Source organism: Eretmochelys imbricata, chromosome 4 (genome assembly GCF_965152235.1).
Source record: "Eretmochelys imbricata isolate rEreImb1 chromosome 4, rEreImb1.hap1, whole genome shotgun sequence".
In the NCBI taxonomy this organism is placed as follows: Eukaryota; Metazoa; Chordata; order Testudines; family Cheloniidae; genus Eretmochelys; species Eretmochelys imbricata.
The window spans coordinates 24710276-24736366 of record NC_135575.1 but is presented as its reverse complement, the minus strand read 5'-3'; the positions used below and the strand labels follow the sequence as shown (position 1 = coordinate 24736366).

Below are 26091 nucleotides of genomic sequence, written 5' to 3'. Positions count from 1 at the left end.
TCTGGGCTGGGCCTCCATCCTACTTTCCCACTTCTGCTCCACACCTGTCCAAACCAAAGCAAGATAACCTGGCACCCGCCTTCATCTGTTCTGCCGCTGGGAAACTGAATCCCAGCTCCCAGCCCCAGATAAATGAATATGTTGGGTAGGAGGAGAAGGATTAGATTTTCAGGCATGTGGAAGCAGGGGAGGGATTTTAAAGATGGGAGAAGCACAATAGCACAGAAAACCTTGTGGTTCTATCAAACTCTCCCTCCTTTTCTTATTGCAGAATGGGCTGATGTTAGTCCAAGATTTTTTTTTAATATATCTTTGTTAATATGTAAGTATATACACTTGCCATATTGGATCATGCAATCAATTTGTAGTCTAGTCTGATACTCCATCTACAACAAAGCATTACAAGTAAAATGATGAATGCCAAGCAAAACACATTTCCTTTGAATTTTGTTTAATCCACATACATGTTTTGTATTGATCTTAGATTTTATAAGTACTGTTCTAGAGGGACACAGTGAACACTAAAAAAAAAAAAATCACACATTACTGTTTTTACCTCCTCACGTAATACACACAATATAAAATTAATGTATTTGAAATATGTTTCTCTATTTGTCCCATTTAATGTGTATATTTGACAGCATCCTGCACATAGTTAGTTTCACTTTTTCCCTTGAATAGTCAGCCAATTTCTTATTTTAAATGAGTTTTTCACTTCACACCAACAAAGGAAGAGAAATAACTTTTTTTTTTACTGTTGTTTTTCAACAGGAAAGTGTGATGGTAAAATCACAACAACAAAAAGACAAAGTCTTCATTGCAGCGTTAGCTCATGGTATAACTTGAGTGCTGCCCCTAATGTAACTCCTTTGCACACACAAAAATCTCCAGCTTGGTTTAAGCCGTGCTTTAAACTCGCCTGTCATGGAGTATGTGGGTGGAAGCTCAAGTGCTGCTGGCACTGGTGCAAGTGCTCCACTGAGGACTCAGTTACTCTGTGCTACTCATACAAACTATCTGGGCAACTCAAGTATTGTTTGGCAGTGTGACCTCTCTCCTCGAGCGAAGCTAACTTGAGAGGAGTTAACTTGGGCTAACACTGCAGTGAAGACAAGCTCAATGAGACGCAGGACAGGAGTAGTACCTAGAAGTTTTTAAATCATCTATGTAAACTGACTAGACTACCAAACTGAAGATGTGCCCTCTGACAAAAACTAGTCTGTTGCCTATTTTAGGCTGACAATGCCATTCATCTGATAACTATCATCATGCAGTGCCTGAGGTTCCAAAGTGCTGGAACATGTGCAGAAATTCCTATAAACCGGGGATAGCCAAAAGGCAGACCACGGGCCAAATCCGGACCATCAGGTGCTTTTGAATGGGCCCCAAAATATCTTTTTATTTACTTATCATTATTGTTATTTTTTATTATATTTTTCTGGAGTCTGGACCTTGACTACACCTTGACCAAGAAATCTGGACTTTGACAAAAAATAATGGACTAACCCTGCTATGCACAAACCCAATTTGCATACACAGTGAAGTGCCCAAGCTGATAGGTATTTGTGCACTCCTAGGAAATGGCGTGCAGTCTTTTGAAAATTTTAACAATACATACAACAAATGCAGTTTTGCCAAGTCTCTCGAACTTCCTGTGAATAACGTGACTTTGGCTCATGCTGCAAGCAGTCTCATGATGATGCAGCCTTCATGTTACTTTGGGAAAGCAAAACATGGGCACAATATATCCCCATGCATGCCCTGGAGTCTAGAGAATGGTGTATTTAACTGCAGGACCGGAGACTATACATTCTAAACCGAGATTTTCCACTGATGGCTGTTAATATTTCTGGTACTTCACAATCCTGATTATGAGCCAGTCTCATATGCCAACCTTGGAGGGTAATTATTATTCACCTATTTCACCAATAAGGTAACTGAAAGCTTGCACAAGGTCACTTTAGGCAGAGATGGCAATATAATTGAAGTCTTTAACAAAAGCAAGTCTTAGCCATTTTATTTCACAATCTTTCAAAATATGGAGTCTTTCAATATGCAAAATTAGGCACTTCTGTAACTCACACTAACACAATGCGGCCCCATGTCACTCTCTCACAGTTAGACTACACTTATGGTGCATCTATACTGGAACAAAACACCTGCACTTGGCCCGGGTCAGATGATTGGCCCGGTTCAGGCTGTGGGGCTAAAAATTGCAGCGTAGACATTTGGGCTCAGGCTGGAGCCCAGGCTCTTAAACGTGGTGAGAACGGTTGGTCTCAGAGTCTGAACGTCTACATTGCGATTTTTAGCCTTGCAGGCCAAGCCCCGCAAGCCTCAATCAGTTGAACCAGGCTCTGAGACTCGGTGCCCCAGGTTTTTTTACTGCAGTGTAAACATACCCCTAGAGCTGTTGACTCTGCTATACTTCATCCTAAAAGATGTGATTCTTCAGCTCAAGTACCACACGGTTATGCTTTTACAGTCAGTGATCTGCGGTTCCTTGCCTCCAGATGACCCAAACAGGGGCACTGTTACATTTGGCTATGCCATTTGCAACGACTAGACCACTGCCTGCTCCCACAGCCAGGAACAGAAACCACGAATCCTGATGCCTAGTGTTCTATGGCTGTCTCCAGTATTGCCAACCTCAACAGATCAAAAATCATAAGACCCCCCCAGACACGTCTCCCAAAATCAAGACATTCATTGGCCAAAATTACTTTACTCATAAATTTGCAAGAGTTGGCAACTCTATCATCATCACACACATTGAGAGTGGGCCGAGTAAGCTAAAAATCAGAAGACAGATAAAAAACATGTATTTAATCTTTCAAAAACAAAAGCACAAGTTTGGCTCTTTTTTACTTTTTGGGTTAACAATACTGCAAATGTGTAAAGCTATTTTACAATTTTGAACACCTTTTTCAAGAGAATCAAGGCAAAAATCCACATGACCTACCTTTAGAGTGATGTGTTTTAAAGGATCGGGATTCAAAGGAGGAGGGAATAATCTTCGATTCTGTTACAGGAATTGTTTCTCTAATGCACTCAGATAACGTTATTTCATGTTGGTCCCCACATAATCCACTTGCCTTTGGAGAGCATTCCACCGTTTTTTCTCCATGATGTAACGCACAAGTTTTTAACTGTGCATCTGCTGAGTTAATTTCTCCTATGTGCCCAGCTTCTTTAACAGGAAGTTCAGTGGCTTGCAATAATACTTGTGTTTGATTAGCAGCAGTATTTTTAGGTAAGGTATTTGATTCTGTACTACAAAAGCTTGTATGATTCACAGGAGATATAACAGCAGACAGGGAAGTACTTTCGACATGATCTATTTTCCTCACATAAGCAACAACAGGACTGAGGAAAATTTGAGAGGTAGAGGTATTATTGTCAAAGTTCTCTGTGTGTGGTGCTGTGTTTCCACTACTGGGCACCACGTCAACTTCTGAGAAAGAATCTTCGGTCAAGGCTAAAAATTCTGAAGGGGTCTGGACTGTGGTGAGGTCTGCAGAAAGTTGTGGTGATTGCAATGAACTTCCTGCACATTCTGTTATCTCAGCAGAACATGATGGAGAGGATTTTACTGTTACAGGGTCGCTTTCAACATATGGTTTAATCTCCAACAAGCATCCAGACTGTTGTACACAGGAAACTGACTGGCTCTGGGGGACTGGCTTTGAAAACCTGTAGTGTGATGAGAAAGATTTCGGGAGAAGTTTCCGTGAGGATTCCTTAATAGATTGTCTGCTTTGCTCCTCTATAAAGCCAGAGTCATCACCCTCATTTTTTCCAGAACGTATGCAATTTATAAAGACATTCTTATTAGTTGATGGCTCTTTCCCCTTTTCAAAGTCCTCCGTCAAAGATCTTGTTATCTTCTTGCTCCGTGAACTGCCGAAACCAACTGAATGCCTTCCTCTGCTTTTAACATGTTCTTCCAAGCTCGGTTTTTGGAAATTGTTGAGAGTTGACTGAACACCATTTGAAATACTTACATTCTGGCTTGCCAATTCAGACTTCTGTTCACTCCCCTTCTTGTTGTGGAAGCTGATGGAAGGAGTGCGGAATATGCTCCTTCGCTTGCCTGTACTACCTGAGCTTGAGTTGGTGCTGGAGGGAGAGGAGCTATGAACACCCACAGTATTAATGGAGGAGGGTGAGGAAGGAAGTGAGTCATGTCTTCGACTAATACTTCTCCTGAATATTGGCAGTCGAGACACAAGAGTCGAACGTCTTGATCCTGAGTCCCCCATCAGGACCTGAAGTGTTTGGGACTCTAGACAGCCAAGACACCAATCTGGGGTGAGGAGGGAAAAAAAAGATATGTTTTAATACGTCAACCTAAATCTTTGGGCAGGCACATTTTTAAATCAATCTGAAGATATGAAAATGTGAATGACATTTTTTATTATAAAAGTCCATTTTAAATACAACTGGAAGTTGATGCATTTATTTTATTCATGGCACTTAGACTAACAATATACAGTTCAACATGCAGTTCTGAAACTCTGGCAATCGAGCAAAAGATTAGGATAAATAGTATCAAATAAATAGTATCAATAGTATCCTGAAGGACGACCCATCACTCTCACAAATCCTTGCCTACAGACAGCTCCTCAACCTGAAGCAAATACTCACAAGCAACCACACAATAGAACCACTAACCCAGGAACCTATCCTTGCAACAAAGCCCGTTGCCAACTGTGTCCACATATCTATTCAGGGGACACCATCATAGGGCCTAATCACATCAGCCACACTATCAGAGGCTCGTTCACCTGCACATCTACCAATGTGATAGATGCCATCATGGGCCAGCATTGCCCCTCTGCCACGTACATTGGCCAAACTGGACAGTCTCTACGTAAAAGAATAAATGGACACAAATCAGACGTCAAGAATTATAACATTCATAATCCAGTCGGAGAACACTTCAATCTCTCTGGTCACTCGATTACAGACCTAAAGGTCGCAATATTACAACAAAAAGACTTCAGAAACAGACTCCAAGGAGAGACTGCTGAATTGGAATTAATTTGCAAACTGGAGACAATTAACTTAGGCTTGAATAGAGACTGGGAGTGGATGTGTCATTAGAAAAAGTAAAACTATTTCCCTACGTTTATTTCCTCCCCACCCCCACCGCTCCTCAGACGTTCCTGTTAACTGCTGGAAATGGCCCACCTTGATTATCACTACAAAAGGTTTTCTTCCCCCCCCTTTCCCCCCGCCCGCTCTCCTGCAGGTAATAGCTCATCTTGATCATTCTCCTTACAGCGTGTATGATAACACCTATTTTTTCATGTTCTGTGTGTATATAAATCTCCTCACTGTATTTTCCACTGAACGCATCTGATGAAGTGTGCTGTAGCTCACGAAAGCTTATGCTCAAATAAATTGGTTAGTCTCTAAGGTGCCACTAGTACTCCTTTTCTTTTTGCGAATACAGACTAACACAGCTGTTACTCTGAAAAGTATCAAATACCGTAGATATTTTTTAATACTCTGCCCAAACATTATTTGTTCCTATCACTTTTGCACCATGTCTACTTCTAGATTATAAGCTCTCTGGGAAAAGGATCATGCCTTCTCTGTGGTCTATGAGGGGGCCAAGCATTCTTTTGGCCACCTACAATCTGTAATTTTCAATGGAAACAAAAGAAGTTAAGTGCCCAGTTCACACTAAAGTTCAGTGCGGACTTGGTGCCTAATTCCCTTGGGTTCCTTTGAAAATGAAGGCAAAACTACACCAACTATAAGCTATATGAATAATCTCACAGGAAGGGAAACACCAGATCTCGAGTCAGACAACTTCACGCTCTAACATTACATTCTTCCTAGGCCCTTTTCTAGTCTAGTTTTGTATGGTTAAATATTTATGATTATATTTCTGCATTTATATTCTACAGATTTCCTTTTAATGTTTTACTGAACTCACTTTTGCAAATTACCATTCTCCTTTATATTAAATTACCTTCAAAATTAATAAAAACAATTTTAAGCCAAAAGTGACACCCTGCAATTTTTAGAAATATCTCTGACCTAATGAACAGAAGCAGATCCCGATCAGCAAAGCAGCTGGACTTCAGGAAAATGCAGCTGCAATATAGATATAGGAAGCATTGTACTATGGATCAGATCCACAAACAGAAAAATAGTGACACAGGTCACATGGCCATAAGAACAAGCAAGGCTGTAGATCTGACTTTTAGATGAGACTTCAGCTGGAGTTAGGAGCATTCAGCAGCTTTTTAAAAACTCAGGCAATGTATCTTAATTGTTCTCCATGTCCACTGAGGGAAGGACAAGAACTAATGGAATTAGTCTGCAGCAAGGCTGATTTAGTTTAGATATTAGAAGAAACTTTCTAACTTGAAGGGTAATAAGTTCTGGAATACGCTTCCCAGAAAGGTTGTGGAATACACATCGTTGCGGGGTTTTAAGAACAAGTTGGACAAACACCTATCAGGGATGGTCTACATTTACTTGGTCCTGCCTCAGCACAGGGGGCTGCACTTGATGGCCACTTGAGGTGCCTTCCAGCTCTACATTTCTATGATCCATACAAATTTCTAGATCAAACTGGAAGAAAAAAGGTAAGGAAGTAAAATTAATTATATTGCCCAAATGCCCTAAAGAAATGCAGTGAGAAGAAAACACATTAAGTGAATAGGCATGAGCAACATGAAAAAAAAAACAAGGAATAGCAAAACTAAACCAGAAAAAGGTATGTCATACCATAGAAAGAGAACGAATAACAACAAAATAAGTTCATGGAATCTTCTTTGATGACTAGTCTTTGTATTATACTTTCTGCTCCAGCAGAAAAGAGTTGGTAAGGTCACAGTCTGTGTGTGTACACCTAAGCAGACACAATATCAGGATTCACAAAGACCAGAAATCAATAAAGCAATTTTGAAGTTTAAGATGAAAGCCGCATCCTAGGAATGATAGCTAATCTCTCTTCTTTCTTTTTTTTAAATTACATTTGATGACAACATAAGAGTTTGAGGTGGATAGTACTGAGGTTTCAGCTAAAATCAAAACACAAATTTGAATATAATTCTTACTGGAGAGGACTACAGAAAGGGCTACAGAAAATCAAATGCAAAAAAGTATTTTTGTACATTATTATATAGTATCACTTAAGGCCAGGTTACACTGTAGTGTTTCTGTTACTGAGTAAGAATGAGAGATACATAGGAAGTTCAGAGATTATGCAGCTATTTGTTTATATTTGAAGAATTCACAGTAATTCACTCTGTCCTGCTTAACCACTGTGTATACTGTTGTCTTCTCCAGAAATACAGAGACAGTATCTAGAGAACAAAATGAGCTTATTTCTTCCAACTGACCTGTGCTCATTAGGCTCAGCTTTACCAGCTGGGCACAATAATTGATAACCATTGCTGGAGGCATTGTAATCTTTCATGGGGTCTATGCATGCTGTTCCTCCCCACCCCTTATAGGAAGAATACAGAAAGGCTGTCGACACTGATTTTTGCTCAGGATGGCAACAGAATTGCTGACATGTACAATACAAACTAAATCATAACATACAGGTTTCCCAGACACACAGTGATTGACTACAGATCCAACTTCATAAACAATTTTACTACAGCTCTCCAACCAGACAAACACACATTCTCTCTCTCACCCTCTCTCTGTCTCTAGTCTACATACACATATACTGTGGCCATATCGTTCCTCCGTGCTGCCTTACAGCATGGCACAGAGCGTCAGTGGCTCTGCCTCTGTTTTCCTCCTGGTCTCCAGCTGACCCACCCATCCTCCTCCATTTTCCAACTCAAGATCACTTAGCCTTACAGCAAAGTCACGCCGGTTCCAACCTTTCCAAGGTACTCAAAGTCCAAACTAAAGGCACAAAAACACACTCTCTTCCACCCCTCCTGGGCTGAATCCTCAGCAGACTCTTCACCCCACCCAGGCTCTGCAAAGGAAGGAGAGAGTTAATGCTGATATGCCACCTGGACTGGTGCAAGCCTAAGTCTGATAGAAGCAATCTTTCTCACTTCCCATCCCAGCCAGCCTACTCGCCCATCAGAGCTGAAAGTAGTCTATCCCTCCCAGCCAGGGACCAAGAAGCTGTGCTTTTCCTTTTGAGCTCCCCTTCTGAAGCCTGACATCTACTTCAGGTGTTGTGGGGTGAAGCCCTGGCAGCTCAACTCATTCCTGACTCATGTGGGGTTTGTACATCCCTAGGACAATGTATATTACATACAACATCCACTCATGGCACATCCCCGGCATAATTGCTGCAATCTCTCCTCATCCGCTCCCATTCTCCATTTATTGGAGGAGAGGTGGTATATTTGGAAAGCAACATTGATTAGTAGCTGCCTGGGGCCTGGTCACATGCTCTCAAATTTTGCTGTAGCAGTGAAGAGATGATTGGGCCAATAGGCTGCTGCTTGAGCTTGGATCTTCATGGACATGAACTTCTCCTGCCCCTAACGGCATTAGTGACTGCTGCAGGAGCAGGGGGAAAGGTGACCAAAACTGAAGATGCCAGTACACAGTGAAGGAGTGGTGTGGGTCAGAGCGCTTTCCCTGTTGCCCTCAGGGAAACTTCTCTGCCTTGTGTGCCCCCCAGCTTTAGTAAACACTGCCTGAGATGAGATGCCAGGTGGGATATGGACATAAAATCTGCGTAGAGCAGATTTTATCGTATACCTCGCGGTGCGGGATGAAGGGGGAAAGAGATGAATTGCCAGGGAAAACTGAAAGAAACTAATTGTTTCCTTGGCTTTACTACTCTCAGACCAGGGAGGAACCTACCAAATAGAGTCCTTCTGGGAGACCCTCTGCTATTCCTAACCATGCTCGGTAAATAACTGAGAAATTAGAAGCCCCGGAAGCTACCACTTTGCTTCAATTGTTTCCTGCTGTGAAAGAGTTGCAGGGAAAGGGGGTATTCCTTTGCCTCTAGGATGTTAAAAATTAATGCACTGGAATGGGTTACCTAGAGAGGTGGTGGAATCTCCATCCTTAGAAGTTTTAAGGCCCACCTTGACAAAGTCATGGCTGGGATGATTTAGTTGGTGTTGGTCCTGCTTTGAGCAGGGGGTTGGACTAGATGACTCCTCAGGTCTCTTCCAACCATAATCTTCTATGAATACCCCATCAGAAACTCTAATTGAAAGCAAAGAAATGGTGAGCATTAAGTAATAGTATATGAAAGCTAAATTAGTCAATCACTATCCCTAGTTTTGGCCAAAGAAATCAGTTTCACTGTAAGAGCACTGAACATTTAGAAAATAATAACAAGCATATACAGTTACTAGTTGTTTGTATCCTGAAACAGGCAGCTATAAAAAAAATAATATATAGCAAATGGAGGAAAGGGAAGTTGATAGTAATGCATATAAATCAGAAGCTAGGAACTGTAGAAAAGTGGTAAGAGAAGCAAAGGGACACAAGGAGAAATCTATGGCCAGCAGAGCTAAGGATAATAAGGAGGCGGCTTTTTTTTGTTTGTTTTTTAAAAGTATATTAGGAACAAAATGAATCCTGACAATGGCATTGGTCCGTTACTTGATGGAAATTGCAAATTATCAATAATGCAGAAAAGACAGAAGTGTTAACAGTGACAGTAATTAATCATTGGAACATTTTATCAATGGTTTTACCAGAGATTCTCCATCACTGACATTTTTTAAATCAAGATTGAATGGTTTTTTTCCAAAGAATCTGTTCTAGGAATTATTTTGGGGAAGTTCTATGGCCTGTTTAATACAGGAGATCAGACCAGATGATCACAGTGGTCCATTCTGGCCTTGGAATCTATGAATCTACATTTAAACATTATTGGTTATAGTGATGATTTTACAGGTATCTGAAAGCAAATTTCAAATTGATTTCAGTTCACAGTCATGCTAAATTTTTTCTTGAATTTTGCTGTTTGTTCAGTGGGATTATGAGTTGCCACACATGTTCTACCGTTAAAAAAACGTGAGATATTCTCTTTTATATTGGACACCTAATCTTCACTTTCAGCATAAATATTGGCATCTGCCATTTTACAACAAAGGAACTTGATGAAATACAATTCATGTACATACCTCTCCCACACCAAACAGCAGATTGTCCATATCAAATCCCCTCACCCCAAGTAACATTGCTCCTTGTGCAGCCCCAAAATACAGCAACTTAAAAGCTATTAAAGAAACACACACCACACAGAAAAGGTAACTTTGTCAGATAGTTTAAAGTGTATCGTGGAATTTCAGGTGTGTTCTAATGGGCTGCTTATCAGATAAACAAACCAGAATAATTCTAAGAGTCAGTCTTACAAATTCAAACTATGATCTGAATGTGAGGATTCATGCACTTTTTCTTTAAAACTTCAGTAAGAAGCCAGGCAGGTGAGGGGCTAGGGAAGAGTCTAGTCAGAAACTCTACAGAGGGGCAAAATAACTTTGAGAATACCGTCTTACTTTAAAAAACAAGTTCCTTGTTCGGAAGGAAAAGGAGAACTAATTCTTAACCATTACCACATCAAACTGGCAGCCCTGCAGTATTTTTTCTGCCTAGTATTCCACATGGGCGCAGGAGTCTGCCCACATAGAACAACTTGTTTGATCAGAGCTTAAACTAACTGGGACCCAAACTATGTGGTGTTTGTCATAGATTGTTTTTTAATTGTCCCTTAAAAAAAAACAAAAAATGCACTAGGCTTTTTTCTTACATTTCAAAAGCTGTTTGTGTTTTACTAAAGACAATTTATTATGGAATCAACTCTAATCTTATTAATTCTATTGTTCTCAGAAAAATGTTAACGATACCCAAACTATTAATAAAAAGAAAAGGGGTACTCGTGGCACCTTAGAGACTAACAAATTTATTTGAGCATAAGCTTTCGTGAGCTACAGCTCACTTCATCGGATGCATCACGAAAGCTTATGCTCAAATAAATTTGTTAGTCTCTAAGGTGCCACAAGTCCTCCTTTTCTTTTTGCAGATACAGACTAACACAGCTGCTACTCTGCAAACTATTAATGTAACACATCTAATTCTTAACATTATTTTTAACTGTACTATTATGTATTGGTACAATTGAAGTGTATTTGTTAAACACATTAATTGCTGTGCTATGATTTTATAAAACTGATTTTGGACAACATTTTCAACAAAGCTTCCATGTTGCTGTTTTTAAGGTGCTATCAATATAGACAATAGAAACACATGCCAAAGAAAATACAAATAAAATATTTGAAAACCACATTGAATTTCAGAGCAGGATTATTGGGGGATTATCTAATTATCTGCTCTTCCTCATGCACTTGGATGGAGCTCAGAACTACATGGCCCTATGACAAAACCAGTGCAAATGCAAAGGAGAAAAAGTGAACAATAGGTTTTCCCTCTTAGAGAGGCAAAGTCAGTGAGGTAATTGCTTTTACTGGACCAATTTCTCTTTGTGAAAGAGAAAAGCTTTCAAGTTTACACAGAGCTCCCTGTAAGCTAAAAAGCCTGTCTCTCTTTCACCAACAGAAGATGGTGCAATAAAAGATATTACTTCACCTACCTTGTCTCTCGAGTAATCTGGGACCAACGCAGCACTTATTATTCCAGCACACAGAGAACCATAAGGACTCTACCCAACCAACCAATGGCTTGTCTACACAGGGCATTCGTCTGCACCAGAGGGATGTAAATTCCAGTGTTCACTAGCGTGTTGCACACTAACTAGCCCCTGTGGACGCTGCGGGCACACCCTAAAAGGTCCCTAGTGCACATTAAGGTAGTCCCAAAACAGTACTACATTAACGTGCAGCAGGGAATTTTTAGTGTGTGCCAGCAGAGTCTGCACAGGCTAGCTAATGTACAACACACTAATGAGCATTAGAATTTACAGCCCTCTGATGAAGACTAATGCACCATGTAGACAAGCCCTTATGTCCCAATCATGCAAACAGAGGTCTTGTCACATACAGAAGATGCACCAGTTTAATTTAATTTGGGGTTTAATTGGTCTAGTTAAATTGAAGTGTGTGAACACCAGTACAAATCAGACTTATTTTAATTTAGTTTACATTAAGTCAACTCAGTCTTTATAATAACTATGATAACTATAATAACTATGACTGTCACTCAGAGTCGCTCTGGAACCTATTATGTCTGTTGAGTCAGTGTGAACCAACAGAAACAGCTACAAGCATGATTAAGAGCTCTTCTTGTTCAGCATATCACCAGGCTGAATCATTACTGGGATTCACAGTCTGCTACCATCCCATTTTTAAGTACTCAACCATTTTTACTTTATGAATTGCACCCATGCAGGAGCATGGGCTTTCAGCTACAGTAAGCCATTTAGCTATGCCATGCCAAGAGTCCTAGATCATTATGATAGCTAAGGTAACACAACCAATCGCCACCCTTACTCTACAGCTAATTTGCATGCAACAATTTCATTGGCTGTATGAGGAAGATTGCACAGATGGTGGATTACTTGACCCCACTGCCACAGTTCTTCAAAGCTACCCCACTAGCACACACAATAACTTCCAACGCAGAGCTGCTCACAACAGCGCATATACCCTCATTCACCAACTGCACAAGTCAACACAACTCTCCCAGGACTGTCACTCTGAAGCCTTGAATGTCTGTTGAGTCAGTGTGAAGTGTTGGACATAGCTACAAGCATGGTGGAGGGCTCTTTTGTTGTGAGAACCAGATGAAACATCCAAGTCTGAACCTCTGTGGAGGTTGTATGGATGTTTGTCATATCCAACAATGCCATCAAGACATCATGTGTGTCCTCTTGTGGTTATACAGTCCAATCCATGAGAAGCAAGATCATGAAAAAGTAACCCACAGGAATGTGCAGGCTTCCACTGAAGACTCACCATGAAGCTTGGCCCTTTTTTTCTTCCATTTTTCATGTCTGTCTTCCTCAAAGTGTTTACAACCTTAGTTGATAGCTGCTATCCATTCACATCTGTCCATGGCTATGTCTTCAAAGTTATCAATGTTTTTGCTGCATGAGGTGAGAACCTGCTTAAGGATGTCTTTGAAGTGTTTTGGTTGACCACCCTTCCTGTGCTTTCCAAAAAGTGCTGGTAATAAGAAGCTCATGGTAATAATTGTGCTGGTAATAAGAAGCTCATGCTCAGCACGCTTGCTGAGTAGTAGACGACCAGTGCTATTCATTTTTCCAACTCCACTGCTCTTCATTACTTTTTCCAAGTTTCAGCTTGCCATAGAAAACCTTTTTAGGAAGTCTATCATCGTCTATTCTGATGTTAACACAACCTGTCCATTTAAGCTCAGCTTTGATAATCATCGCCTTGGTGTTGGCTGTTTTTGCTCTTTCAAGGATGTTAGTATTTGAGAAGACAGTCTCACCAGTGGAATTTCAGAACAGAGTGGAGACAGAGCTTGTGAAGTTTTTCAAATTGCTTAATATGTCAACAGTAAAGTGTCCAGGTTTCACACACATAAAAGGATGCTTTCCTTGTATATCATCAGTTTTGTTGACTGTTTCATAGTGTGCTGCTTAAATATCCTACGGTGAACTCTTCCAAAGGCCTGGTTTGCTTTTCATATTGTATTTGGTATTTCTTGATCCAGGGAACCATCACTTGAGATGCTACTGCCAAGGTATGTAAAGTGACTGATACTCTTTAGTTCTATACCATCGATGGTGATGTCTAGCTCAGTGCTAATGGTTGATGGAGCCGGTTGGAAGAGGACTTCAGTTTTTTCCAGGCTGATGGGGAGTCCAAACTGTTCAATTGCCTCTGAACATCTGTCAAGGATAAGCTGTAAGTCAGTTTCACTATGACTAAGTGAATATGAGTTCCTCAAGAACTTTTGTTTTTGAAGTAAGCCTTCGGAGACTAAAAAGTTTGCCATCATTTCAGTACCTTATGTCGATTCCCTTTTGAATGTCATATGTTGCGTAATTCAGAATGCCTGAAAAGAGGAGACCAAAAAGGGAAGATGCCAGCACATGGCCTTTTTCACCCCATCAGATATAGGAAATGGTTTAAGAAGGCCACCATCTGAGACTACTTGACTTCTCATGTCTTCAGGGAATTCACATGACGTTAACCAATTTGGTGGGGCAGCCAAACTTCTCTAGAATTTTCCAGAGACCATTCCTGCTCACAGTGTTACACACTTTTTAGATCAAAGATGATAGCATACAATTCCATGTTTTTTGCCCCCAGTACATTTTTCCTGAATCTGTCTCACAATCAAAATTGTGTCTGTGGTGCTCTGACCGAATCTAAAGCCACATTGGATCTCTGGTAGAAAGTTCTTTGATACTGTTTTGACAAGCAAATTGAGCAAAATATGGGCAAAATTTTTACCACACATAGATAGCAGGGAGATACTCCGGTAGTTATCATAGTCAGATTTGTTGTCTTTATTTAACTACAGTTGCATCCTTGTAGTCCAAAGGAATTTTCTTTGCTTCCCCGATCCTTAATCATTTAATGTAGTTCGTTCACAGTTTTGGGGCCTGCAAGTTTAAAGATTTCAGCTGGTATACGGTCTTTGCCTGGTCATTTTCCTGATTTTCTTTGTTAACTTTTTGCACTTCCTCAAAAGTAGCCAGCTGAGCCATTTCTTTGTAGATGGGGTACTATATCAGTTCTTTTAGCATCTGTGGGTTGACAATAGAGGGATGGTTAAGTAGCTCAGTGATGCCTCTCTTTTCCTCCATTAAGGTAAATCCATCTCAACTCATTAGTGGAGCTGGTCCAGATTTCAAAGGACTATAAATGGACTTCAGGGAATCATAAAACATTCTTGTGTTTTTAGTATCAATATAATACTTCATTTCTTCTGCTTTCTTTTCCCACCAGTTATGCTGTGGGACACAATGCAGCCTTTGAATCTTGGCTTGCAGGTTGTTGAATTTCTCTCTCTTTGATGTTGATTCTTTGTCATTTTGCCAAGACATAAACACATCTTTCTTTTCCTTGAGCATCTTCTATGATTTCATCATCATTTTCATCAAACTAATCCTGGTCCCAACTTTGGTTTCTATCTACAGTGTCTTCTAAGTCTTGAACAACAGCAAATTTGAATATATTCCACTTTAGGAGTGCATTATGGGATGATGTAATGCTATCCAATTTTTCCTCTATATTCTCCCTTCGTTTTGATGAAGAAACGAATACCTTTGCTATGTTCAGTTTCAGTTTAACCCGTTCAACATTATTTTGCAGAGGGGCAACAGCATGTAAATTAAAAATAGCTCTGATCTTCCGTTGGTCAGTCCAACAGTTTGCCCTTTGCATTGCTCTGATGATCTTCAAGTCACTGATGTTCCTTTGCCTGTAAAATGACATAGGCAATCAGGTGCCAGTGCTTGGATCTCATATGCATCCAAGAGGTTTTATATTTATCAGCTTGTGTAAAGATTGTGCTGGTAATAAGAACCTCATTCTCAGCACACTTGCTGAGTAGTAGACGACCAGTGCTCTTAATTTTTCCGACTCCACTGCTCTTCATTACTCCACTACAAGCTCACTCTGTTTTCCAACTCTGTCATTAAAATTTCCCAGAAGTCTGAGTTTGTCTTCACTGGGTATAGATGTAATTATATCATCCAAATCAGAATAGAATTGATCTTTTGTTTCTTCTCTACTGTTCATGGTTGGAGCATAAGCAGCATGTTGCAGTTGCAAGGTGACCATTGATCAGAGAAGGCGGGAGTAACAGACACATGGGGTAACAGGTGGTTGTGCCTCCAATCAAGGGGCAGCTCTGTGAACAAACTTTGGGGAAAATGTACAAACAGCAACACTTCTCACTACAACACATCACATGGAATCAAGAGCCCATTTTCAGCTTCTTCTCTTTTTAAACACAAGATTATGAATTACATCTGTTTGACAGCACAGGCTTTCTGCTATTAGTAAGTAAATATTTCCTAATTAACTTAAACTACATAAGCCTGTTTAAGCCAAGACAAGTACCCACATAGCCTTTTGCACTGTTTAATTATATCAGTTTTACAGACTAAGTTAAACTAGTGCAACTTGCTGGCTAGCCCAGAATGACTGTGTGCATGAGCAGCCCCCATTGAGCTCAGTAGGAGTACTGACATACACAAGCGTTTACAGAAGTAGACTGTACAACTTTAACTATTTAATTAAAAGGGGCAAAATGTTTTATTGTGCTTGGTATACTATCAAAAAGAACCCAAACTCCAGACTTCCTCCTGTGAAAACCTAGTGCAGAGCGTATTCAACAAAGAACTGTATCTCTTGCTAGTGCTTTTTAACACCAGTAGATGGAGTACTGGATCTAATCTTTTTTTGCAGCTAAACATGGAAACACAACAATCAGTGTCTTTTACGCTTATTATGGCCTTTGGAATCAATTTTAGGATCTGGATTTATACAGAATATTTCACATCATCACAACTATGTTTACATACTAAAATTTGCAACATGCTCACTCTAAAGTTTAAGGTCACAAACACCATAAATTCTCCCTTTATAACAACCAAAGCATTACCAAATTTTGCCATCTAATCATGAGACTCGTGGTAAGTGGTGCTTTTCTTCATACTATCTGGTGTTTTCTATATACTATACAATATATGTGAGACTAATGTAAATAACAAATTATAAACAGAGGGCAAACTTATATTCTCACTTGATGTATCATGCATGTAACAAAGTGAGCAGCGATCACTATGTGATACAAGATCTATAGATGTTGGATGCTGGGATGGGAAGCTCTGCTTGTCTCCCACAAAACACCTCCCACAAAACACCTCCCACCTCCCCCCCCCCATCACATGTTATTTATTCCTTCTTACCTGTAATCATGTTACAATTTACAGAAAACACTCAAAGAAAACCCAATGGATAAATTAAACTATTTCAAAACATTCAAGTCATGCTGCAAAACAAAATTCCCAAGACACTGATCTTGGCACTTCACCTTCATGGGCAGACTACAGTGCCCATATAGTACCCCCACTGACTTAAATGGGCCCCCAAATAGTTTGTATCCATCAGTGCAACAAAAGTTGCAGGATCAGGGCTTAGGTCCATAACATCTGTCCTGCTTGCAACTTATTACTTATACCCACACTAGCTCCTAGAAACCAGGGACACGACGTTCTGGGCACTACACAAAGAGAGAGTCCCTGCCCCAGATTCAATAATGTACCTGAGCATGCTGGCCATTTTTTTTTAAACTAAAAACAAAAATAATAGTTCCTCCAATATTAAAAGGCTTAATAATTTTAACAACAACAGATGGTCTCATTAACAACTGACTTTGTCATACATCGTTGGAGGTATCAGTAAAGTGAAATTACTTTACACCTACTGGATAGATTCACTAATTGTAAAAGGCAATTGCTGTAACTGAGAATTTGTTGGTTTTTTTGCCAGTGAGAAGAGTGAGATTCCCTCCCAGTAGAAAAGCTTTCTTTCTTTTTGGTTGTGAACACCAGCTGTACTTTTTTTTTTTTTTTTTAAATGAAAGGTACAATATATGAAAGAGCTCACGAATTTCAGTCATGTGGAATAGTGGCAACCAGGACATTCTTCTCTACACTGAAATTGTTTAAACTATTCTCACAATAGGATTATCTGGAGTTTAGTTTGTTTACTCTTTATACTTGCACTTCTACAGAAGAGTCGTGTACTCAATACAGGCTGCCAGGCAGGCAGACACACACAGAGGTAGATATGCATGCATATGTGCATACACTGAAAACTGTTTTTGCAAAATACATTTTGCTCATTTGAAAAGCAAAAAGACACTGAACCCCAGCTTCCCAGTTTCTAAAGACATGAAGGTGACACTTCCTTCAGCGTTCTCCTTCCTTTCCAAGGCACTCAGAATTTCACCTTCTGCTTCTTTCTCCTCTTGAGCACCTCCCGCTCCCTAGACAGACCACTTGCTTTTCTCATGACCCTCCCCCTTTTTTGTCCTCTTGCTAGTAACAGTGTCTTCTTTAGTGCCACTCCCAATCCCCAGATCAGACACCCTGCTAATTTACAGGAAACTGCTGCCCATTTGCTGTTTTAAAAAATCAGTACACCTGCACAGTCCACGCGACATTTCAGCTGGAGTGACCATACTCTCAGACTGTGTGTACTGTACTGTATTTAACTTGTGCAGTTAGTCTAAGTTCTATAGGAAAGGGACCTGTTATTTGCTCATCGCATTTCACCCATTGTATGTTGCTCGCAGACTTTAAGGCCAGAAGGGACCATCATGACAATCTAGTCTGACCTCCTGCACATTGCAGGACACAGCAGCTCACCCATCTTCTCCTGTAATAGACCACCTAACCTCTGGCTGAGTTACTGAAGCCCTTAAATCATGATTTAAAGACTTCAAGCTACAGAGACTCCACCATTTACTCTAGTTCAAATCAGCAAGTGACCCATGCCCCATGCTGCAGAGGGAGGCAACTCTGCCAATCTGAACTGGGGGAAAATTCCTTTCCAACCTCAGATAAGGCAATCAGTTAGACTCTGAAGCATGTGGGGAAGACTCACCCGCCAGACACCTGGAAAATTATTCACTGTAGTAACTCAGAGCCCTCTCCATCTAGTGTCCCACCAGTGGCCTTTGGAGATATTTGCTGCTAGCAGTTGCGGATGGGCCATATGCCAGAAGGCAATCTCATTTTACCATCCCCTCCATAAACGTATCAAGCTCAGTCTTGAAAAAAGTTAGGTTTTTTGCACCCACTGCTCCAGAGGCTGTTCCAGAACTTTACTCTTGTAGTTAGAAACCTTCGTCTAATTTCAACCTACATTTCTTGATGGCTAGTTTATATCCATTTGTTTTTGTGGCACTTAACTTCAGTGACTCCTCTCCCTCCCTGGTGTTTATATCGCTGATGTATTTATAGACAGCAATCATATCTCTCCACAGCCTTTGTTTGGTTAGGCTAAACAAACCAAGTTCCTCAAGGCTCCTTTCCTAAGGGAGGTTTTCCTCTGGTCATACTAGTAGCCTTTCTCGGCACCTGTTCCAGTTTGAATTCCTCTTTCTTAAGCATGGGAGACCAGAGCTGCACACAGTATTGCAGATGAGATCGCACCAGTGCCTTTTATAACGGTCCTAACACTTCCCTATTTCTGCTAGAAATACCTTGCCTGATGCATCCTAGCATTGCATTGTCACGACTGCACCACATTGGCACCTCATAGTCATTCCGTCATTGACCAATACACCCAGGTCTTTCTCGTCTTCTGTCGCTTCCAATTGTTATGTCCCCAGCTTATAACAAAAAGACCAATCTTTGAGGAACTTCACTAGTAACAGCCTTCCTGGCTGACTGTATGGCCCAGTGTCATCTCCCCTTTCACCAGTTCCTTGATTACCTTTCAATTTTCATATTAACCATCACCTTCTCCAATTTAACTAATAATTTCCCATGCAAAATTATTTCAAATGCCTTACTGAAATCCAGGCAGATTAGATCTACTGCATTTCTTTTGTCTAAAAAATTAGTTATCTTCTCAAAGAAAGAGACCAAGTTGGTCTGCAATGATTTACCTTTTGTAAAACCATGTTGTATTTTATCCCAATGACCATTTACCTCCATGTCCTTAACTTTCTTTTTCAAAAACGTGTTCCAAGACCTTGCATACAACTCAGGTCAAACAAAGAGGCCTGTAGTTTCCTAGATCACTTTCCTTCCCCTTTCTTAAAAATAGCTACTGTATTTGCAATTCTCCAGTCACAGGGTACAACCCCCAAGTTTATGATTTCATTAAAAATCCTTACTATTGGGCTTTCAGTTTCGTGTAGAAGTTCCTTCAATATTCTAGCTGTGAACACTTACAGCACAATATGGGAATAATACGCATACCTGCTCTTTTGTAAAGCGCTTTGAGATCTACTGATGAAAAGAGTGATATAAGAGGAAGTTATTATTATAGAAACAATTCAGTTGATAATCCATCAACGGTGACAAATGATGACAAATGGTGTGAAAAATTTTCTTCATAGAAATGCTAATACAATCTAGCTGTATAAGTTATGCTTTGAGAAAATAAGGAAGGATGGAAGCGGCTTAATTTTCATCTAAAAACACACCTTACTAATTGCATACTCCCATTTTGACTGATCAAGTGCAAATTTAAGACAGCTGTTCTAGAAGCACAAGCACTATTCCCAGTGCTCAGATTAAATTTAAACTACAAGCATTCTTTTGACTTTAAATTGTCCAAAAGGCAAATGTTCACATCGAGTAGGTTTTAGGTGATTCATTCTTTATTAATTATCACTGGATCTCCAAATTCTTCTAATTTACCAGTTGAATTATACGAAATTACAAGGGAAAGCAAAGAATGAGATCTCCTGAAACCTACAGGCTAAAATTCTTTGATATTACAATTAGATTTTAAAACCTGCACTCTCTTTCATTTTCACGGTATCTCAAAGAACATTAGAATAATGAGTTAGACACAGGTAGAACTGTGACTCTAGTCAAAAGGAACAGACCTTATGTTCGCAGCATCAACTCACTCAGTAGAAATAATGTGGAACTTTCATCTGCAAGGACCGTTAGCCATGACAAAGAGGCTAGTTTATACTTAAAAGTTCCTGGTGATTTTCAAGCTTCATCTGTCCAGCTATCAGACACAAATGGAAGGGAACAGGACAGGATCCCTGCCCTGCGATAAAATAATAGTTATGAGTCCAAATCCTGGTGTGACCCTTTTTCGAGCAGAGGGTAAATTGCTACTAACTGCACACCAGAAAAGGGAAGGCCCAGTTTGCACCCTATGATAAGGAATTTCATAAATACTAAAGTTACAGTTATATAAAATTACCTAGAAAGATAAGACCAAAAATGTCCAGGGACGGTTGTAGTCTGTTTTGTGACCAAATGGCCATATCCTGCCTTCTACCTTCTCCTCTTCCTGTTCCCACATGTGCATAAAAAAGCACAAACCACTAATTTCCTTTGTAGGGAATGGAGAAAGGAGATAGACTGCAGAAGGCACATACGCAAAACTTACAGAACCCCACAAACACTGTGGGGTAATTCCCGATGTGGGGCTGCTGAGTGAGCACCTCTGATAGACTAGCGGAGTGGCAGCTGGGAGACAATAATTCTGAGCACTACACAGCTCCAGTGGACCAAAGCCCGCTGTGCTGATGATGCAGATGCTGGGTTTTTTAAGCTGGCTATAGACAGCAGAAATTGCTGTCCACTCAACCAACACTAAGAAAAATAATATCACTTGGACTCTGAATCGGAGACTAGAAAGCCACTGACTCAGCTCATCAGGCAGGTAACTCACAGGACCTGCAGGTTGGGGGACAGCTTCAGAAGACAGGGGGCAGTGCACACCCGAGTGGGCCCGTCAAAGGCCAGCCACAGGGAGATGGGAACCAGTTGGTGCCTCGCTCCCTTCCCCCACCACCCCATTAATTTAAACATTTGACTGGGACTTTTGGAGCCTCTTGCTCCATTTTAGCTGGCTCCCACCCTCCCTGCCTTCAGTAGTAGTGTAGGAGCTGTATTTTTAGGGTGCTGCAGTTCTGACTGTTTTGGAATCAGAAAGGAATTTTCCTCATTGGGGCCAAATTGGCAGAGTCCTGGTGGTTTTCCCCCCGCTTTCCTCTCACCATGCTGGAAACAGAGTTCTGTTAAATAAGACTACAATTTAAAAATGATTATTAGTAATTTGTATTACTGTTTAGTTCATCACAGTTTGTGGCCATTGTCCAGTGCAAATAAAAGGCCTAAAAGACCCCCTCCCAGAAGTAAATGAGACCTAGGATTTTGCTGGTGGACGTTGTGCCGATGGGATACGGGGGCACCTGAAGTCTGTGAAGATTGAGAGGTCCCTCTTTGGTACCTTCTGTCCACCTCACAGGGAGGAGGATTCAGCAGAATGAGCTGAATCCTAGGGACAGACTGAGGAATGACTACCTTGAGTTATGGATTTTATGATGGAAATCCTGTTACCCAGCACTGGACCTTCTTAAATGCCTGACATATGGAGACACAGGGTAGAAACAACCCCCCGCTGCAGTGTTACATTAAAAAAAAAAAAAATCACACCCTGTGGCTTAAATCCATCCCTGTGTCTATCCTCATTCACCTGTGTCTCCTGATCAATTTGGACCTAAACATGGCTGCCTTGGATTGTATGCACTAACTTATTTACAGATGTACAACTTTTAAGAGCTCAGCTCTTTATCTTTATGTGCACAACACTGGGCTGATCTAAGCTGATGTCTTTGCTTACTTCACTGTGTGCTGAAAATAATTAAAATTATCCGAGATGAAAAATTGACCTAGAAAGGATCATTTTTCTTCACACACAAAAAACAGGTGTAATGTGCCCACTGATTCACTTGTCCTTTGTGGGGATTGGGGGGGGAGGGGAGAATGAAAGTTATAGCACTTCATTATATCCTGGAAATTCAAAGGAACAGGAGCTATTTTGCTAGTTAGCTACTTCAGAGATTTAAACGGGAAAGGAGTTCGATGGCATAAGTGGGTGGCCTGCTCAGGAAATAACGAGTGCCATGCCTGAGTCCATTTCTGGCCCTTGCCTCTGGGAACAAGTTATTGTTCGAAACACAGAACTCCTAAGTAATGCATTTCCCCTGATCAACATGGGCTGCTGCTGTCCATAAAGGCTTTCCCTTGGAAAGAGGACACATCTTTCCCTTAAATCCCCAGTCAAGTCATGTGACAGGCACATAGCCCTAAATCCTCTCCCAACTGTTTAACCCCGTCACACCTTTTCAAATACCACCTCTATCCGTACCTTCCTTCAATCTTGTCAAGTTTCACATCTCCAGATAACTTCTGAGACATCTCCCCTCAGCTGTCCCAACACCATGTCAGATACAGTCTTAGTAAAACTGGATATATTTCCTCTTAAACCCTCTTGCTGGCTCCCTTCTCCAACACCATAAACTACCCATCTTCATGACTCACAACTTCAGGGTCATTATATATTTGTCTTTGTCCTTTGCCCCTCAAGCTGTCTGTCTCTTTTCAAAAGAGTCCTGCTGCTTCTCACTCTGGCGTGTTGCCCACTGCTGCTGCTGTGCATATGTCACCACAGTAGCCACAAAAGACATGGGTTCCATTACTGTATCTGCTACAGACTTCTATCACAGAGGGACAGATCCTCAGCTGGTTTAGTTTAGTTTAGCTCCACTGAAGTCAATACATTGTTTTAGACCAAAGAGCTGGCCCTTCCCCTCCTTTTTGCCCCAGTCACCTGTAAACAGGTCATAGTCATTTTTCCCTCACCTTTGTAAGTACATTACTTGAATATACAGGATCTGACCGTGTAACTGTTCTGTCTGTGGACCATCCATTTAAGTGAGTGGAAGTTTTTTTGTGCAGAGCAACTTTAGAATCCAATCCAGAGTAGAAATGGATCAAAAGACAAATCAGTAATTCCCTAACAAAACAGTCATTCAGTTTGGTACAAAGGGTTAGCCAATGGTAATTTTCCAGAAAATCCAAATAAATAATATGCTTTTAAAAGGAAATAAAAGTCAACGGGTTCAGTAGTATTAACGATAGCAAAGCATGAAAGGTTTGGTTAACATTTTCAAACTAAGTATTTGATTAGTACGTCACTGTAGCACCTTCTGACTGTATTCCCATAATAATAATTTGTCATCAGCAGCATGAGTATCAACAACACAGTCAAGTCCCTTCTATTGTACTCCAAATTTCCCCAAGTTTAACAGAGGAGGGCTCCTATCTAACACCTTAAAAGAAAATGCCTACATAAAACCTATCACTGCATAATGAACTAGAAGTTGTAATTATGACATATCTGCTGTTTCCCAGATTGAATCTTCTAAGCACTTTACTTGCTGTACACTGAACTCTCATGGAACAAGACTATGTGATTGGTGTTCTCCGAAGATGTGTTTCTGATGAGGCTATATTTTAAATACATGAGAAATCATTTTAATCCTCAGTACTGGGTAAACAAATGATATTTAACTGAAGGCTAATTGCTTTATTTTCTTTATATGTTTATCTACTCCACTGGACAGCAATTTCAAATGAAGAATATATCTATCTGGAGAAATTGTACATTTGATATGATCTAGCTAAAGAGCTCTCTGAAAGAGAGCTCTCTGAAAGAGCTCTCTGCATGAGCAAAAGCAATTCCCCTTCTGGTTCACTGAAAATATAATCATCTCTAAACTAGTATTATTACATCAATTTCATCTCCTCCTCTTACTAATAAGAACAATGGAACAGAAGAGTACTCTACTTGGAAATTCTCAAGGCAATTGACAATATTTACATTCTCAAATTCTAGCAATAAAAAGTTAGCCTACCAATAGCTTCATCAAGCATTGAGACAGGGACTTTTGCAGCTGTGTCTATCTCTTTATGGGTAGAAAATACCTTATACTGAACTTTGGATAGCATTTGCGCCACAGCTCACAGGTTGAATATTTGGACCTCATTTTTAAAGTGGTTAAACCAAAGCAAAAAGGAGCTAAGGAAAATACCTTATGCCACACAGCAAGTCAGTGACAAAACTGGGATGGGAAGAAAGAATCTGGTTTCCAGGCCCCCATACTGCCTGAGTAAGATTTAAGAGCTTAGACACCCCATTCCCATTGAATTTCAACAGGGTTTGGGCATATAAGGGTACGTCAACACTACCATGTAATCCCAGTACATCCCAAGTGGAACTTAAGTTAGCAAACCCTGAGTTTGTTAACATAAAATGAGCGTAGACGCTCAAGCCCTGAAACCCAGGTTAGGAACTGTTGAAGCCTGGGTCACAACCTTGGGCTCCTGCATCTACACCGGATTATGCAGGCCCAAGTCCAACCACCCATATCCCAGACTACCTAGCGCTCTCCCAAAATGTTGCTGCTCTAACCCTTTCTTCATGGTGCACGTGGGAAAACTTGGCTGTCCACCAAACTTGACTGTCTGGAGAACAAAGAAAGTGGGCCTATGGGATTGTGGGATACTTTTGGCGGACTTCCAGAGCACAAGTCCAGTGGGGCTGCAATTACACTGCACAGCAATAGAGCTTGAACCTGAGTCTTGGACTGACTCACACTTGGACCTGCCACCTTTGTGCGGTACTGGGACCCAGGGTCCGAGCCCTTGGTTAATGTGTTCTGCGCAGACGGAGGGGGTGGGGGGGTACTTAGGCTTGAACCTGAATTTGAACCCTGGCCTTACGTTGCATTGTAGACATATTCCTTGTCATTTGCAAGTCCCAGTCTTCAATCACAAAATAATGCAGAACTGCAAAAGTGTCGTTATTCAGATCAGTTTACTTAGGAAATGGTTGTGTAATACAATGGAGCACTGGATATTGTGCTGATACATACAGTAAGTGCCAAATAAATACTGAGGAAAAGCCAAACCAAAGCACAATCTAGAGAGTAAAGCTGCCCTGCGGCCTATTCTCAGCTCTTCCACCAAGTTGCTGTGAGACCTTGGAGAAACTCATGCAACCTCTATGCATGATTTTTCTCCCCCCATTGGCGAAGTGGGGCAATATTTGCCACCTCTCATAGGTGTTGAGGTTTCGTTTTATGAAATCAATGTGAGATATCTGGACGAAAGGTACTACAGAAATGCAAAATATTTGTTCTGTAGTTCATTATCACAGTAGTCTCTGATCACGTTATATCAATTATTTCATTTCTATTGTGTCATTAGATTTATAGTTAATATTTTAGGGTCATAGTCACAAGGGACGCTCTACAGTAGTATAACAGAATCTAGAAGGGATGGGCAATCTCCCGTAAAATAATTTCTCATCGAAATACATGCAAGATAGTTTGTCAAATTTCTTTCACATGATTTTGCACCAAAGTCTCAGTTAAAATACTTGGCATTTACATCGTACTTAACAAACATGCATGAAATGGGTGATAATTCCACTAGACCACAGCGTCTTTTGGCACAAGCCTTGCTTAACCCCCATGCTGAACCATCCCCCGCCCCCCAATCTCCCTTGGTAAAGGAAAACAGCAGGCTCCTGGGCATATATTCAAAAAGACAACACAGGGCTCATATAGACAGAGAATTAGTCCAAGGCAAGCTGGAGTATACATCTACAGCACACTAATGTGGTACAC

The 26091-nt window shown here is 40.7% G+C and overlaps 1 protein-coding gene across 2 annotated transcripts in view; it reads right to left on the bottom strand.

Moving 5' to 3' along the window:
• CCSER1 (coiled-coil serine rich protein 1) overlaps nt 1-26091 on the bottom strand; it is a 709611-nt gene that overhangs the window by 592556 nt on the left and 90964 nt on the right. For both annotated transcript variants that reach the window (XM_077814383.1, XM_077814384.1), the window contains exon 2: nt 2963-4306. In XM_077814383.1, the coding sequence (XP_077670509.1) occupies nt 2963-4262 (1300 nt within the window). In that variant the 5' untranslated portion in view covers nt 4263-4306. The remainder of the gene's footprint in view (nt 1-2962; nt 4307-26091) is intronic.